Genomic DNA, 19,026 nt, shown 5'->3' with positions numbered 1-19,026 from the left:
TCTTGGTCACACAAAAATGTTAACCGGAAAAAAAAAAAAAGTACTTCTATGAATAGACCTGCTTGTACGTCACTGTGCGGCCTGATACCTCAAATAACAGGTTAATGATTAACTGCATGTCAAACTCTTTTACAGTCCTGGCAGGTTAAAGTCTTGTACTGGCTTGTAATACTTCGCTTATATAACCTGCTCTAAAAACAGGTGCACTTGATTTAAAAACACGATGCCAACAGCTGCATGGCAATTTGCGATTTGTCAGGTTAGCCAGGTATGTGTGGGAGCATGCCAAGTTGAGTGTCTGAGTAGGTCCAAGTGCCTGTGTGCGAGTCTTACCTTGGGCTTTTTCCCAAACAACCAGAGTTTGTTCTTGGCTTTTCCGATCGAGTGTTTGGGGTCAGGTTTGCCTGGGTCATTTTTGGGAGTACCAATAGTGCCGTCTGACCCTGTGCGCTGGATGTTCTGACTAAAGTCTTCAAATGGAAAATCAGTTGGTGGCTCGAACCCGGATTTAAACGACTCCACCACAATTAATGAGTCCTATGTGAAACAGATATAAGTTTAAAACACTATGCACAAATAATCGATTCAAACAAGTGTGTGATTACAATGACAAGCACTGTATAATTAAAATAATACGATTATGCATCATGTCTTACAGGTACTGTCACATGTATAGTGTTAACAGGTTGCAGATTATCAAATCACTCTGTAAAATGTGAACATTCCCAGAGGTGTGGTGCAGCCCTTCTCGAGAATAATATTAGTTTCTAAGGCAAGGATGAGCTACGCTCGTGAATACAAGTGCAAACACGCCATTGTTATTTAAATGTTCCTCCGTGGACAGTACAGGGAAGCAGTCCAGTCTGTGGGTGGAGGGATATAGTCACAGTGAAACCTAGCCAATTAAAAACAGAATGAGAGGCTGAAGACTGCATAAGGAGCATCATGGGAAAGATTGTGTAATCCTGGCTATGATGCTAAGCTTCCTCCGAACCCCATTCCTGACCATGTAAATTATACCTCAACTACTCCTTCCCAGAAATGATACAAGGCTAGTAGAAACATCCCTCAACAATTTAGACACACAAAAACAACAAATGCCACAGCTAATATAACACCATGTTCATACAGCGGATTAACGATGTAGAGCTGCCAATATGAATTTTACTGTTGGAAATTGGCATAATGTTTACATCTAATAATGCACAAGTCTGTGTGCAAAACTGCAAAATAAAGGAATATTCATCTGACTCACTGTCATATATGTGATGCTTTGTAGGAAGTCAAAAGACATGGCCGTAGATGTGAAGTTATAGTGTGCATTAAAGAAGAATAAATATTAATGACACTACCACGAGGCAAAATCTGAAATACGGCAGTTCTGGCCTGAATGGTTTATGCAATATTGGTAATGCTTGACTGTTTTCTCAGCAATATAATTAACAATCTTCAAACACAATTTGTTTGGAAAATCTAAGTTGAATGCATAATTTAGATTTGAAAGCATATTTAGTTAATTATGTTCAATAGTTTTTCCCTTTCAACCCAGTAGCTGATTCTTAAAGGTTTTGCAAGTGGAAATATTCATGTGCATGACCACACACACCTTGCGTTCATCAACATTTTTGGCAGCGGTCACCATGCCCTCTAAACACTTTGAAATGATCGGGATGACTTTCCTCTCCACCTCCGCAAAGCTCCGGTATGTTTCTCCCAGTTTCACTGTACGCCGCTCATCCATGTCCTGTAGATTCTGCAAAAGCACGTGCAAGTATGTATATGTGCAGGCACAATGCATTTACATGAACATTAGGCACACAAATACCTTTTCTCTAGTACTTCTAAACTTCTAAAGGTAAAATATTACCCTTTAATGCAGTGTAATAAAATACAATTTAGCAGCAGAGTGAAAAGGTACCTTGAATATCTGCGGGATGGCCACATGGAAGTGCTTCCACTGTTCTGCGTTAAAGTTCTGCAGCTGAGCTGCATACTCATTTTTACTCTCATCTGCCATGTGGGTTCTCATATACAGCTGGGACTTGGCCTGAAAAAAAAAAGACTTCCTTAAAACTGTGCTTGAATAATAATACAAATAAATATACATAAAGTAAAAAAAAAAAAAAAAAAAAAAAAGTGTGCATGATATGACCAACACAATCCTGCATTTGTAATCTATTTAACTAAGAATGAGCTTACCACTAAGTGGGTGTGACTAACCTATTACGTCCGACAGCTGTTTGCTTACCTTCTCCACCTCTGACTTTGTGGCATTGATATCGTTGTCTAACCTCTCAAAAAGCATCTGGGATTTCTCCGCTTCTCTGCACTCTCGCTCAAACTTCTTCTTGCTCTGCCACGTTCACATGTACACACAGACACATTTCAGGTTAGTGAATGGGAAACATGATTCAATTCCACAGGCAGTAATAATCACTGCTCACTGATGCCTGCAGTCAGCTGCCTGCTTTTTACATCAGGAGCGTCTCCCTCACAAAGAAAGACAAACAAGAATCCAAAGTATTAGTTTTATATGAGGTATCGATCTATAAGCAATCAGTTAAGCAAAAGGAGGAGAAAGTGGTAAAGAATTTCGTTTTTTTGGACTTTTTTTCCCCCAGAACATCTGTGTTTAATTTGGTGACAGTGCAACAGAAGAATACCTAAGGCATTACAACATGGCCACTCTGGATGCGAGATTCAGCTGTTGCTGGCTTGCACTTGCACTAACCAAAAAGCTGCAAAAACAATCCAGTTTTTACTACAGCATACATGAACTGCTCCACACTGTTCACTGTGGATGTAGTGTGCATGTAGTGTAGGGATGGCAAAAAGGAGTGCACAATATATCGAAATACATACTTTACACAGACATGTTCTGAATTCTTTTCAAATTAAAAATCTTTCTGTCACGCTCTGAATCAGTCACACATGCATGAATGACAAAGTGGGAGACCTGGTCCCAGCTGGTGGACAGTTTGCAGGTTATTTACCCCCACACACACACACACACACACACACACACACACACACACACACACACACACACATACACATACACATACACATACACACCTATAAATGTAATACTCACATTGTCCATCTGTTTCCAGCATTGGTCCAAATACTGCTGGGTCTTCCGTCCTTCCTGGAGGTGCTGCACAACACATCACACACAACACGCAGTCTAAAACAACGGTATCGGCTATTTATTCCACCAGGTTTACATGACAATAGGTCCTGTGTGCTTGACAAAAACTGGCCCATTGCACAAAAAACTTATTTCAAATGTAAATATTTAGAGTAGTATTTGGGCATTGTGTTTACTCTTTCACATTCCTTCATTGAGTTAGAACAACATTGATTTGACACACCTAGGTACAAGAAATGCACAAAAATTACTCCTTATCCTACCTAAATATCTGTTAGAATGAGTAAGAGGTCAACTAGAATAAATAAAATGTTCATAGAAACACTTCTATTTGAACTGAGTAACCAGTTCAGACCAATCCAGTTGCACTGCCCAAATTGGACAAGGAGATTCATGATCTTTGATAATCAGTTAAGGTGGTGATAATGGCCACGTAAACCTTTGTGTCTGATTACTTTTAATGGCAGAACAAACGTAAGAGTTTTGCGCATGTGCGTTTGAAACATGATGCACTTCTGTTGCGGTCAAACAGTCTTGTAAACAAACACAGCTCATGTTACACATTTCAAACTTTTTAAAAACGATTTCAAGTGAAGGTGATAACAGATAAAAGCGCTGAAAATACCATCAAAGGGCATCAAGAAAATTTGGCAAAAATGCATATTAACCTAAATCGCCAAAGCATCACAGTGTATTAAGCAATTCCAAATCTGAACAGAAACTCTGGGCAAGTGGGGGAAAAAAAACTCATATTTCCGAGTGGGAATTAAAAATTGGACAGCTATACAAACAGAACTTTCTTACTGGGAAGTCAGGAACTTCCTAGTCCTCTTTAGTCATTAACACAGTACTACCTCAAAGCACTAACATACGCACACATCCTTCTTTTAATCGCACTATAAAGACTAAACAATTGTAATATTATCTTATAATAATGATTACTTTGGTCCTCTTTCCCATGATGTTGCTGTAACTGCTGTAGTAACATGCCTACTGAAAAAGACTTGGCATTTTACACTAAAGCAATCACATATGCACTGAAGTGAACTGTATGATCACAGCACCTGCTAGATGGTAAAAAAATATTATTAATAAATAAACAACTATCCTCACCTGTTTCCTCTCGCATTTCAGTTCCTGCGAATACCTCAGCAGCTCACCGTACACCCTGTGGCCCATCTCCTCAGCAACGACCTCTCGCTGACCTGCGTAGTCATTCAGCTCGTTCAAAATGGAGTAGAATGACAGGCATGACGTAAACCTGCAAACCAGTAACACGCGCTCAGTCAGTTAGCATTTTGATCAAAAAGACAAAAACACACATTATTCAAATGAAGTGCTTGTAACCAGTAGCGAGTTTCCCATTATCCACTAATGAACCACATTAAAAAACAAACAAAAAAACACAAAAAAAAAAAAAAAAACAGCTTTTTTTACAGAACACACTTATAACAATAAGAGGAACTTGAGCTCACTGACTAGAAACAGAAAAAGTCTGTATGCAAATTACATACTCGCACCTCGACTCCATCCAGCACTACACACCGCTATTAACACAAACACAAGGGTTTTATTAATGAAAGCTTACACACAATGTGTTCACCAAACGATCAGATGTTAATCCCCTTATGCTCCAACTGTGACTGGTTTCAGAGGCACACACTAAGGCAGACATGTACATGCGCGCACACACACACACACAAACACACACACACACACACACACACACAGATGAAAACACAGACAAATATGCAGGGACTGATACTAAGCAACAGACCCACATCCTTACACAAACAGAAAGACAGAGCCACAAACACTGATGAAAAACACACATACATACCATGGCAAAGAGACAGAGTCACAAACACACCCCAAAACACACACACACACAGACTAATAAAAGCAGAAAGACACACACACACACACACACACACACACACAGACAGACAGACACACACACACACACACACAGACACACACACATTATTGCAGCATATGCTCTTAAGGCCAGGAGTCTGTTGATGTTGACTGTCCGCCAGGCAGACGAGCGTGACCTGCTCACTTTATTAAAAGCACCCCCTACACACAAACACACACAGCCCTGCGGGAAGGAAACCGTTTTTTGTAGGTGTGTGTAGGCTTCATCGGAATCGAGCCTTCTTAATATCGTTCCTGCTCCGGTAGCTTGGGATGGAATGTTCCAAAGACAGGAGCGCTCCACGTTTAATGATGCACGTCTAATGGAATTCATTAAAGCACACGGGAGTCTACTGATGTGATGGCTAGCCGATCCTCCCTTCCCTGTCTACAGCTGAGCTCTAAACTCGCGCACACAGATCGCTGACAGCCTACAGCGTGGCATGAAGGCCGCCCATGGATAGTTTGTTGGTGGTAAACAATCCGGGGTATAACAGGGAACTCAACAATATAGCAAACGCTGTCGATTCCTGTTTACTTCAAATAAAGGCCACTTATGATAGTTCCCCCCATGTGCCCTTATAGTACAAGCAATTTAACTGTGAAAAACTGGAAGGAACCTTGTTCTCACAAGACTTGCAAGTGTCCACACAGAGCTATCCACAGTCTGAGCTTAAAAAGTGGAATTTAATCGGAAAATTCAACATTCACAACAAAAGCCTTAATAAGTGGAACATTCAGTTTTATAGATACAAAATGTGTGCGTCTGCTGAAATAATTATTTAAAGTGTTATTGCTGCAGGCTTGTGTGTGTGTGTGTGTGTGTGTGTGTGTGTGTGTGTGTGTGTGTGTGTGTGTGTGTGTGTTGGGGGGAAATAGATGTAAGGGCAGAATCACAGATAAAAATTTGTTAATGCTACAAGGAAAACATACCTGGGCTCATCTTCTTTGGAGCGCTTCGGGCAGTATTTCTTCACCAGGTTCCTGTTGGTCCACAATTAAAACAAAGTTTAGATCATATCACAAACATACCAGGTACATGAATTAAAGACATTTCACTGCAGGTCGTACTCTGTATAAATGTGTATGTGACGGATAAAATTCGAAATTGAAGACAGGAGAGTAAACAGTTGGAGAGCTAAACTAGGTCAAAGACAAGAGGGGGAAACTCAACACTGTGTTAAATTCTCCTCCCTTTGTCCCAATTCTTCCTAAATATGCGAGGAGAAGGGATAAATTTCTGATAAATAAGAGCTCTTGAGAGATGGGGGCCTGCTGTGTTTAGGCACGTTGCTCTTCAGGGACATGATGTAGGATTGCAGTGTGTGTATGTGTGGAGGGATTGCACAAATTCACATCCCTCGCCTAAATGCCACAATGTACTTTCATTGCACACACTTCCTCTTATTCACTAATATATAAACAGCTCACGGTAAACGCATTTCCCTTTAAAGCGCACCCATGATTATTACGATGACGAGGACCACTTCCTCATTACTTGAAGATCATCCATATTACAAAGTACTGTATTAAAAGCACATCTCATGTGGAAGTTTGTGAAAGGTGGAACAGCAGAATCAGACTACACAGAATCACTAAAACTAAATGCACCACAGCACTGCTGACTGCAAAAAAAAAAAACATAATTCAAATCGCAAATCATTGGTTTACAAGCTAGATAGCTATTTAAGTACATTTACACAGAAAAAAAATAATGACTACATTTCTGTAAAAGAGACAACCATATAGTTTTTCCATGTAGCGTGGGGTTTCAGTTTCTCTAATATGGTATTCGTCACCTCAAAACCGAAGCAAATATATGATTGCAACTGCATGTGCATATAACCAAACGCGCTTGGTGAACATCCCCTTCCGGATTTTATTCCTCATTAATATAATAATCACAGTCACTATTCTGGGCTCTCCACTAGATTTGTGGATGTCTGTGCAGATGTGCTCATCCAGCTACAAGAGAATTAGTGAAGTCAGATATAGAGTTTGGATGAGAAGGTCTAGAGTGCAGTTTATCCTAAAGCTTAAAGAAGTGGGTTTAAGCTCAGGGCTCTGCCTAGGCTACTGGAGTTCTTTCACACCAACCCTGCTACATAAAGGCCACGTTTCTATAGAGCTTGCATTGTGAACAGTGCCGTTGCGAAGCTGGAACACATTTGATTCCAGAAAATTAATTCTACAGTAACAGTCTGAGGAAAAACAATATACAGGTGTGTTGATCAGACATCCTCAAATATATACACAATATTACCAAACGTTTGCTAGACACCCGGTCATAAGTATGGTATGTGCTTTTTGATCATCGCATTCCACATTTAGTTCCAATTTGCTCTTATAATTCCCTTTACTCTTCTGGGAAGATGTTCCACTAGATTTTGGGGTGTGCTTGTGGATTTGTGTTTATTAAGACCCAATGACTTTAGTAAAGTCAGGTACTGATGTAGGCGAGGTGAGGAGGCCTGGGGTGCAGTCAGCATTCAAATGCATTCCAAAGGTCACCATTAGGGTTGAGGTGAGAGCTCTATAGCAGATCTTCCACTCCAATCCATGCAAAGCGTATCTTCATAGAGTTTGCTTTGTGCACAGGTGCATAATGCTGTGCACAAAGTAATGCTGGAACAGGTTTGGGTATCCTAGTTCAAGTGAAGAAAAAATACCATGCTACTGAACCTAAAGACACTTTAGTGCCTTCAGATTTGCAACAACAGTTTGGGAAAGAACCACATATGGCTGGGTCAGGTGTCCCAATACGTTTGTCTGAATAGTGTATCTATAGATAACATCTCAGACATCCTAATTACTGTGATATAAACTACCAAACACCGGATCACCACATGGCTGATGTATGTAGTGCAGCAATGACACTTTTAATTAGTTTTAACTGATTTACTCACCCCTGCAACATTTGCTGAATATGTGTGTCTGGAATATAGGTCAGTAAATCACCTACAAAATGTGTGTACTCATTAATAAACTGAGGTAGAAGGTTTAGTGTCTTTAACATAGGCTTCTAATCTCATCTCTAATGACTTTGCCACAGCATGACTATCCTAGACATTAGGAAGGATGAGAGTGCACTCAGCTGCTGTATCCAGGCAACAGTGAAAATCCTAGAGGGAGGGCAGGAGGCCTTACTTCCTTAAAAGCAAAGACAATTGGAGGAGAGTGAGAGAGGAGATAGAAGAGGCCACAGCTGAAGCTCTATTCAACTCTAGGAGCAGCTTTAAGGCATGTGAATGATTCTTTTAGATTTTTCTTCGCAAGCACAGCTTACTCCCTCGGCGACAAAACATAAGCTTCTCGCAGTGAAGTCTTCAGATCCACAAACAAAGTCAGTTACCGGGTTTAGTGAGAATGGGACATTTAACCGCAAATATTAGAAGTTAGTTTTATGAAAGCTGCTGGACATAATACGGTTTCTGCTCTCGTAAAAATAATGTCTCTTATTACTTGAGCTATTTGAAATTTTTGTACTGTGGGCTGTGCTGATCTCTTCAACACAGTGCAGATTATATAATCGCACTATCCATGGCAGCCAAAATATGGCTTCCCTTCTCAAGGTTTTTTCTTCATGCTGTCTCAGGGGGAATTTTCTTGCTATTGTAGTAAAGAAAACGCCTTCCATCTGTCAGTGTGTTTCTTTTCATGTCTGCTGAGTGAGTTTATATGCAGAATATGTCCTCTCTCTTATGATGTCTATGGCATTGTTTAATTTGTGTCCGGGTCATGGGTTGTCCTTTTTTCAGGTGTACTTTCACCAAATTTGAATCTGACTGACACGGTGTTAGTAGATCCAAACCTGTTCCAGCATGACAATACATCTGTGCACAAAGCAAACTCCATGAAGATATGCTTTGCATGGGTTGGAGTGGATGATCTGCTATAGAGCTCTGACCTCAACCCTATTGAACACCTTTGGGATGAATTAGAACGCTGACTGCAGCCCAGGCCTCCTCACTTCACCTACATCAGTACCCGACTTTACTAACGTCCTTGTGTCTAAATAAGCACAAATCTCCACAAGCACACTCCAAAATTCTAGTGGAACATCATCTCAGAAGAGCGAAGGACACTATAAGTTGGAACTGACCGTGGAATGCGATGCTCAAAAAGCACATACCGTACTTATGACCAGGTGTCCGCAAACTTTTGGCAATATAGTGCCTGTACCAGACAGATGTTAAGGAAAGAGAGAAATACTGTACTGTAGTAAATCAAACCACCTATTAAAATGAGTGGCATTAAAAATAAATTAAAAAACGAGAACAAATTATATTATATTTAAAGTTTACTTAATAGTTTATGCAAACATTAATTATGTGCTTTAATACATTTTGACCCTGTGTGCCCCGTATTTTAAAGATGGGTTATTATTAGAATACTCACCGCAACTGTTTTGCATAGTTTTGCTCTATCTCCAGCCTTTCCTTCACAAACTTTGCATAGCGCTCCAGGAAGTCCATGCCCCATTGCGTGTGCTTGTCGAGGTTCTCGAACTGGTCCTGTGGGAGGAAGTGCAAAAAAATTTTTTTTGAAAAAAAAAAAACAAAATCTATGAAAAAGTGATGGTGTTTCAGAAATACTTATGAATTTGTTGTACAACTGCAGCCTGTGAATCGATGCTGAACAAACCTCTGACACAGAATACCGTTTCAGTTGAAAGGAAGTTACACCTAGTTTAGTTTAGATGTGCTACCACCAAAAGCTTGTGATTCCATAGAGGTGTTTCTGACATAAGGCCATTACAAACGCTAATGCAATTTCGAGCCGGAATTAATGGGTGTTCCGTGACGTCACCTGATAACACAGCTAGGACGGTATTTTCAGAAAATGAACAGGTTTCTATCTGCCTACATACAAGCTGTTGCTATCCTTACAGGCAATTACATTATTGTGCCAAAGCAGAAGCATGACGTAAGCCTAGGTAATACTTATGCCAGTTTATTCAAAATCAATCTGGCAACACATGTACAACAAACACGACCTAAAAAAACAGCTGCGTGCCAATTCTTTTTCATACAATCCCACAAAGACTTTATGGTGAAACCGTCTGTACTGCCGGTGAGAAGGAGAAAAAGAAGTATTCCACTATAAACCTGTCCGTTTTAACCAAAAGCAAGTAAACGGATCCACAGGCCGTAAAGTGTTGGCCTACGTCCATCCTGGGAGAGTCAAGCGTGGGTCTTTGTGAAGAGCATGGGGGAGGAGGCGAAAGGAGAACGATACTGAACGAAACAAAGAATGAAACCAAAAGAATCAAAGAAACAGCAAGCAGACAGAAGCCTTCAGGAAATATAGTCATAAAACCCAGCCTGTTTCTTCAGATGAGTCGAGGTAAGATGGAAGTGGACAGAGAGGTGAAGAAGAGATACCGTGAAAGGAAGTGTGTACTCTACACTGTGAGCTCTTCTCCCTTACAGTCCTGGCACTGCATCTGAGTAACACACTGAGGCAAACGAGATTCAGCAGAAATATGCAGGCTTTTCTCATGTTTCTCATTTCAGTGCAGCATGGATCATGACACCAATGAGGCAGAACATCATTCATAGGATCAGCATAAACATTCATACAGAAGGTTCCTTCTTTTGTTTGACAATGCGCCAATATCAGTCAAGTATAAACAAAACAAGCTTTTAAATCTTCAACATCACCACCCACAATAACATGAGAAAGTGTGGAGCTGTTCAGCCGACCGTCAGTTGTATAATGTTGACAGTAACATCAGTCAAACTGCTAGCGAAACTGCACTGCAATGACTGACAGCAGCCACATAGTCTGGGGTGTAAAACTTTTTACCTGTCATAACAAAAAAATGCATCTTGGAACAGTTACACCTGCTCAACATACAGAATTAAATCTGCACTCTGGGATTGTTTTAGTGCGGTCATGATTTTTTATTTTCATTTTATTGCACCATATAGACAAAGGTTTGTGGAGACCTGAGCATTAGATCTGTAAATCTGCTTCTGCTTTTTTGAACATTCCATTCCACATTCAATCCTAACTTGCCAGTATAATAACCTTTTCTGTTTAAATCTCACTAAATTTTGGATTGTACTTGTGGAGATTTGTGCTCATTAAGTCACAAGGCTGCGGTCAAACATGCGGAGGATCCGCTGTCATTGTTCAATTCATCCCAAAGATATTCAGCAGGGTTGATGTCAAAGCTCTGTAGCAGGCCACTTAAGATCTTCCATTTCAACCCATGTAAACCGTATCTTCTTGGAGATTGCTTTGTGCCTCCTAGTTGGAGTGAAGGTAATATTTCATGCTATCCAATTACATCCTATACAATTGTGTTTCTTCAAGCTTGGGGTAACAGTTTGGGAAAAAAACCCATATGGATGGATAAGTCAGGTGTCCCAATACTTTTGACTAAACTGTAGCACTAGTTTTTAACCAACCCATTGGGTCAATTTGTGGATTTAAAATTTATTTTAGATATTTGAATTTAAATGTATATTGGGTAGATATTACTAATAATGTCTAAGACATTTGACTTGGATTTAAAAAAAACTTTAACTTTTTAAAAAAAACTTACCGAGTTTTCAATATCTCACATAAGCTTGTGCAACATTTGAACACAGAGTTAAGCAATATAACCGTAGATATCTTTTTCATCATAGATCATGTGTGAGAAATCATCCTGTCTGGGAAGAGGTGCAACTGTGTTTGGGATGCCAAAGCTCACTCATTTCAGCGACTGGGTGTGCAAGTGGTACGTAGGCACCGATATTAATGTTTTAGATTTTCTATATGATTGAGTTCTTCAGCTTTAGAGCAGATTTTTATGCCTTTATGCAGATCACGTCACGCACAGATCTGGTCTTACGCACCCGACAACTGTCACCCTGGAATGTGGGCGTGTCAATGTTTAAACTTTAAAAGTGGGTTTCCCAAAACCCACTTTCAGGCTCCTTACAAACAATACTAGCTCAAATTTTTTTTCCTAAAAAGGGCGTGGGAGCATGTGTAAAGTTAAACGCTAAGACAGAGCAAGGCCGAGATAAGAAAATGACCAGTCGATTCATGATTACGTTTAGCAAATGCCTTTGTGTTTGTTATACATTACTCAGGAGTTAAAAGCTCCATATCAGCCCCATATCATTGAGCAGATCATTTATTTGTTTTAGGGAAGCGATTCTATGAAATTTCACAAGCTGCACGTCAGATGAATGGCTCTCAACCTTTAATTCTGATTGTGATTCATGTTCAAGGCAACATAATACATAAATTAAAACCAGGACAAAGTCTCTAAAACACACACTTCAGAACAGGGCTATGCCTGAAAAAGTTTCAAATGTTAAAGTGTTGAAGATGCTGCAGTTGTGGGTGGATGGGTGATGTTTTTTGCGTGGATGGACTGTAAAGATGACAGCAGTGCATTGGCTGAATACTTGTGTGTATGTGTGTGTATATGTCTGTGTGCACCGAGGGTCTATGACAGTTTATTATTCTCAGTTGAGTAGGCAGTTGGTGATGGCCCTTGGAGCTACAGTGTCTGACGGAAATCACTTCAGCAGCAGACTGGTGATTCACTCAAGTGGAATAACAGCACTCCCACAGCCATCTGGACAGATTTAACTATCATTTAACTTAAAAGTATACGTGCACACACACACACAAACAGAATAACTGACACACATGAGCTAAATGCATTGCATCACCCAAGTCAACATTACGCTGTTAGCCTTGTGACTGCTCCACCCTGTAATGCACCTGCTCACACTTGGGATTTTCAGGTTTATGCTGACCTGAGTGCAGGTTGCTTTTTCAAAAGCCTACACATTCCACTCGCAGAAAGGAAATAATGACTCTGCTCTCCGAAAACAGTGAAAAAGATCTTACACAAAAGATTAGTCAAATGAGTTTCTATTCTGAAGAACTGAATAGTTTTCTGACTCAGGTGTGTCCTAGCTTAAAGAATGGGAGCAGCCTGCGTTTCACACGACTGCAATTTTAAGTGGCTAACAGGAAAGAAAAACAAATCGTCTCAGTGGCCGTCTAGTGCGGATTACACTCGCAGGTTACCTGTTGAAAAAAGATCAGGCAATGTTTTTACAGACTTCAATTGTCCGGATTCATTGAGTCTGTTCCCAGTACAGCCTCAGATTGCTGCCTGTGGCTGAAAGGCTTTAACTCAGTCATAGACCTCTGCACTCAAAGTCCAAGTTCTGTGAGTTGCGAGACACGTGTCTGCTCACCACGGGTGTAAAAAGTGGTTATTTGGCATTTGCAATCCATCTGGTCGTTCTCCTCTGAACTTTCTCATCAGCAACACATTTTTGTCTGCACAACCCCCACTAGCTGCATGCACTATTTATGAACCGCACTGCTGTCACATGATTAACAGATTGGATAACTTCATGAAGATGCATTTTGTTTTTTAATTCAAGTGTACATCTAGATTGAGTGCAAATCAATAACTCCTGCTTTGTTAAGAGCTCATAATATATTGAATATGCAAAGATCTGAATCGTCTTTGCTTTCTCCCTTGCATTGACACATCTGCTCATCAGCCAATTACCCAGCCTGGTAGGAGCTGAGTCACTGAAACACTAACACTCAAGGACATCAACCCCAAGGTGGCAAGAACAGAGGAGGAGTTGTTGAAAATGATCAATAGGGGGTGGAGGGGGGAGGGGTTAGAATCAGCTCTGTAGCATTATATAAAAATATCATGATGGAGGATTGACAGTGTTTTGTGGGTTAAACCTTTGCAGCGGTGGTAAAAGTGGTGATCTTTAGTGTCAGTCACATTATTTGCTAGCGTTCTCTCGGAAAGATTGTGTCTGGCTCTGTCCACAATGAAGAAAGACCACAGGACTGTAGCCTTTAAACGCCAAGGACGTCTTTTTGCTGTGGAAAAATCTTTCTCCGGCCAAACACTCCTGACACATTGACACTCGTAAAAATGTGAGAACTACAAATCTTTGATTCTCACATGATGTAATCACACTTGTCCGACCGATTTATTTTAATGGCAATGCATACGCGAAAGCTGTGTTAAACCTACATTTTCAATGAGCACTTCTGTTGGTTTGTTCTCAAGTGTGAATGAAACAAAAAGATTCCTATCGAGCAGTTTCGCATTTCTGCCCCGACATCATTTTAACAAATGCCACGCTTGATGGGTAATCTCAGTACGTATGTTAGTATGCAGTTCCACTTCCTACGTCATCTTCCTTCTCCAAATGCTTGACATTCATGAATAGTTAACGAAGCGTACCACTTCTTTGATGACTGACATTCCGGGTTGCCGGGTGACACGGACCGGTCGAGCCTGCAGCGCTCGGATCTCAGCTTACAGACACCTGATAGGGATCCCATTGTGGACTGCTACAGACCCCCTGCTGTTGCTGATTTCATGAAACAAAGCGAGTGCCAGGAAAAGGATCATGTTTCAGTGGTTGGGATGCCCACGAAAATGGATTTTGCCTAAAGTCCAGAGAAAGTTATTTTGGCTTCCGGAGAATTTTTTAGCTTAATCCGCAATCTTTCCATAGTCTGCTGAGAGATATTAAGATTTATTATTTTATTAGTGTGCTTCCCCCCCCTCCACAGATGTCCTCGTCTCTCCTCTCTCATGGACTAGACCTTGTCGTTTGCAAATCTGTTTGCTTGCATTGAGCTCTGGTAGGATCATTGCTGCGGTTTGTACACTAAATCTCATTTTGCACAATTTCCACTTACAAAAGCGCAGAAACATTATGGTGTACATGCTTACACCATGTTGTGTATTGCACCACGTTATTGCCGTGCACATTCATTTCAATAATGGTCAGCCAAAAGTCACATGCCAAAATATCTTTTTTTGAAAGATATGCTAATTCAGCAGTTACAGGAATGATGGGGAAATAGAAGCATAAGCTTGGCAGTAACTGGCCTCAGAATTGCAGGCAAAAAATTTGCATGACCATAATGATGACCAGTGATCTGATCTGAAAAATCTAATAATAATAAGTTACAAATAGCATTATATGGCCTTAGCAGTAAAGTGTTGCCTATAATCATAATTTTTATTTTTTTTTTTACACAATGATCTAGATATAGATTTCAGGAAAGGCTTTAATTTAGAAAACAGAAATGAACTAGGGCAACATTGTATTAAACAAAACAGTTACCATGGTAACCAATTTTTGCTGAGAACGGGAAAAATCTGACGGTCGTGAGTTTGTCTACAACCTTTAAATGATTTGTATTCAAACGTGATTTACTGCAACTTTACTACATTCAAATTCTTGATTTCAAAATAATTGCAGCCCCAGAGTTATCAGAAAGCACACAATAGCCAGAAAAAATTAATTACAATGGCCGTATTTTCTTGGCAGAAAATATCCTGTGGCAGAATAATGACAGGAAGTGATGTCAAACAAGGAGTAGGAGCATCAAAGCCTTGTTGGGCTCTGCATACATGACTCAAAGTAAACGTGCATGGCTTTACCCAATCTTGAGCAATCGGGTCACAGGAAATGATGGCGCATGCAATTCAGGTTTCAGCAGTACCTTGATGTCATTGTTGCATTTACACAGATGGCTTTAGAGTAATCAGAGCTAGTCGTGACATAAGGGTGAATTAGGATGCGCAGACACACAGACACGCCTCATCTGGCGAGCTCGGGGAAGGTCAGGGAGGGAAATGTTGCGGTGTCAGAATCAATGGGATCGTCAAAGTGGGAGCCTGAGGCAAGGTGAAAAGTTAACACGAGTCCTGCCAACACGTTACCGAATCAGCAGCTCAAGAAATATAGGCTGCTGAGGCAATGTAGCAAGCAGGACTGCTTTTCTTTTCAGTGTCTGCATTGTGTTGTAATAGAGGAAACCATGACAGTTGAAAAGGTTGAGATTGTTACTGGAAATCCTCATCATCTTCTTTCAGCTGCTCCCATTAGGGGTCGCCACAGTGGATCATCCATCTCCATACCACCCTGTCCTCTACATCTGCCTCTTTCAACCCAACTACCTGCATGTCTTCCCTTAGCACATCCACAAACCTCCTCCCTTGGTCTTCCTCATTTCCTCCTTCCTGGTGGCCCCATCCTCAGCATTCCCCCATGTCCCTCCTCTGAACATGTCCAAAACATCTCAATCTCGCCTCCCTCACCTTGTCTCCAAAACGTCCTACATGTGCTGTCCCTCTAATAAACTCATTTCTAATCTTGTCCATCCTCATCACTCCCAATGAAAACATCAACATCTTCAGCTCTGCTACCTCCAGCTCCACCTCCTGTCTTTTACTCAATGTCACTGTCTTTAAACCATCCAACATCGCAGGTCTCACCACAGTCCTATTTCCCTCTTCACTCTTGCAGATGTCCTTCTATCACAAATCACTCCTGTCACTCTTCTCCACCCACAAATTTCCTTTTTTTTTTTTTAAGGAAATAACGGACATAATATAATTCGGCTGCCTATAAATGATCAGCTACGACTCCGCTTTGTGCCAGCTAGCCTGTTTATATAAGGAGAGGCAATGTTCAGATTTCACTCCAATTCAACTTTGACCCAGTTAATGCTAATTATTTAAAGGTGTGACCAATAAAAACGATCCTTCAGATGTGACGTAGCAAAGTTGGGACTCCTGTGAGTCACAAGGGTGGAGAAGCGAATTATTTACGTGTCTCATTAACTCATTTCATTTATCATGAAAGACATGCAATATACTACTGTATAGCATAACAAATTGTGGAATATGGTGAAATTTTAGCACAGAAACTAGAAAGCCAGGTTTTGTTTCTTGAAAAGAAAATATCTTTTTAAAATATAAAAACAACATGCTGGATTTAGAAACATTCAGAAAGCTCCTGCACATGAATTAGCTTTGTTTGAATGGAATAGCAATGCTTCAACCTTGTGGTAAAGAATGCTCATTAAAAAGGAAGTGGTAGCCCAGTGGTTAAGATGTTGGCTTTCAAATCCCAAGCTTGAGAAGTCAAATCTCAGCACAACCAAGCTGCAGCTGCTGGGCCCTTAAGCTAGGCCCTTATTCTTCATCTCCTCAGTGTATAAAAATAATTGTTAATAGCTCTGGATAAGGGTGTATACCAAAAAGTATACTAAAAATCTAAAATGTACACTATAGCACTCCTATCTTTTCTGTAATACACAAAAAAGCTTATCTTCTGTAGCCAGCCTTACAGAGTAGCTTACTTTCCTTTCAATCTCACGTCTACTGGTCTTTTTTTCCCACTGTTGCTTTTGATGGGTTTTTCCAGCCTAACGTTTCAACACATCCTCTCTGCTACCTTTTAACATGAAATACTCAAAAAAACACAAATTTCATGTCTCTGTGAATGACAGTTTGGTCTGCACAATCTGTTTCAGCAATGAATCAGAATAAAAATAATAATAAGAAGAAGAAGAATCCTAACAACAGCAGCAACAACAACAAAAAATCTATTTACAAAATCACATTTCCAAAAATGTTTCTGCCTTCATGAAAAGCTCTTTGGTATTCGAGACGTTTACAATTTAGTATTAATAGGATCCGTTCCCAGTTTTTGAACCAGTACTAATGCATGTTTTAATCTTTAAGCAGTCTATAGGCTCTGTTCTGCATTTTGAACTTTTACAAACCAAAAGCGCTCTAATTTTAGGTTCTAATTCTTCTTCCTTAGTAGTTAACTATGGATAGCCCAGTTGCATACACTGCATGCAATTAGGCTTTCCATTGAGAGCACCAAGAAAACCTATATAAACTGCGTCTTCACACTGCCTCGACTGACTCAGCTCAGAAAAATACCCCTCAGAAAATAGCCTGCTTACTGACACACAATCCTCAGGCTGGTAAAGATGATGACCAGAAACAGGAAATGGTACGAAGTGAAACTTGTGGTCTTTCATTCGCAGGTCCAAGCAGTGGTGTTATATGTGTGACAGCAGTAAAAAAAAGAATAATTTTATCACTGCGTGGTACAGTTTCACCCACACCACCGCTCAGAATATACCGACTTCAACTTAAAAGCCAGCTGCATCTGTGGTGGTACGCCGCATCACGCAAACACAGCTGGGTTTTGACGACTTCAGTCTCCTGGATCGAAAAAGACAGTGATTTGTGTAATGAATTAAGTTTGGAAATAAAAGTGCCTCTGATTATAAAGTTATGCAATAAGAAAGTCACTTTTGGCAAAGGTGGTTTTTAGAGAAAAACCAGCAATAGGGATGAAACAGGGAACGTGGGATGTGTTTATGGTCATAGGCATGTTTAGAAAGCAAACCCTTCTGATGAAGCCATTCAACCAAACACAACAAGGGCCATAAAACAACCAGTGTCTTGTGATGATAAGAGTGTCACATCCTCAAGTACTCCAAGAACAAAGGCTTTTTTTCTACTCTCGAAAAAAAAAAAAAAAAAAAAAAAAAAAAAAGGTTTTCATTGAAGGAAAAAAAAAAAAAAAGTGTATTGCCAGTTTCCAGGGGTAACAGCACATGTACCCAACAGTGAACATCATCTACAAACAACACAAGAAGAACCACCGCAGATTGTGCAAATCGTTTTTCTGTGCAGCTGACAGAATAAATAACCTTTTTTACATAACAATTGCTAATAAACTATACGTGGATTTAGATTGGTGCAGGGAGAAAGATTTTTCTCCCAGCTTCAGGATCCACTGTTCTCAGTACTGTGATGTGATGTTCACCCATTATGGCTGCATTATCTCATCCTGGGATGTCTATGTGTGTGTGTCTGTGGCGTATCCAGGGTGTATTCCACATCTGTAAATGTCCTGAGATGCTCTGGATACACCCAGGCTCTAACCAGGATTAAGTATTTACTGCATATGGATGAATGAATGAACTGTACATGTGATGTGAGAGAACGTTCACTGAAACGGTCCAGTTCTTTCCTGAATCTAAATGCTGAGTGAAGCTACATTGTAATCAGTAATTAAATGTTCCAGCTGATATACAGGCCAATGTAGAGCCTAAACTTCTTTGATAAACGG

General features: G+C 40.3%; 1 protein-coding gene across 4 annotated transcripts in view; it reads right to left on the bottom strand.

Moving 5' to 3' along the window:
- fnbp1l (formin binding protein 1-like) overlaps positions 1-19,026 on the bottom strand; it is a 44,225-nt gene that overhangs the window by 8,065 nt on the left and 17,134 nt on the right. For all 4 annotated transcript variants that reach the window (XM_083555508.1, XM_083555509.1, XM_083555510.1 and 1 more), the window contains exons 2-9: positions 9,467-9,582; positions 6,002-6,052; positions 4,265-4,412; positions 3,095-3,157; positions 2,249-2,353; positions 1,919-2,047; positions 1,607-1,753; positions 334-537 (exon numbers count right to left, since the gene is read on the bottom strand). In XM_083555508.1, coding sequence (XP_083411634.1) covers positions 334-537; positions 1,607-1,753; positions 1,919-2,047; positions 2,249-2,353; positions 3,095-3,157; positions 4,265-4,412; positions 6,002-6,052; positions 9,467-9,582 — 963 coding nt within the window. The remainder of the gene's footprint in view (positions 1-333; positions 538-1,606; positions 1,754-1,918; positions 2,048-2,248; positions 2,354-3,094; positions 3,158-4,264; positions 4,413-6,001; positions 6,053-9,466; positions 9,583-19,026) is intronic.

This window comes from Silurus aristotelis (genome assembly GCF_946808225.1).
Source record: "Silurus aristotelis genome assembly, chromosome: 11".
Taxonomy (NCBI): domain Eukaryota; kingdom Metazoa; phylum Chordata; class Actinopteri; order Siluriformes; family Siluridae; genus Silurus; species Silurus aristotelis.
Note: the sequence above shows the minus strand (reverse complement) of the source record. Positions and strands in the feature narration are given on the sequence as shown.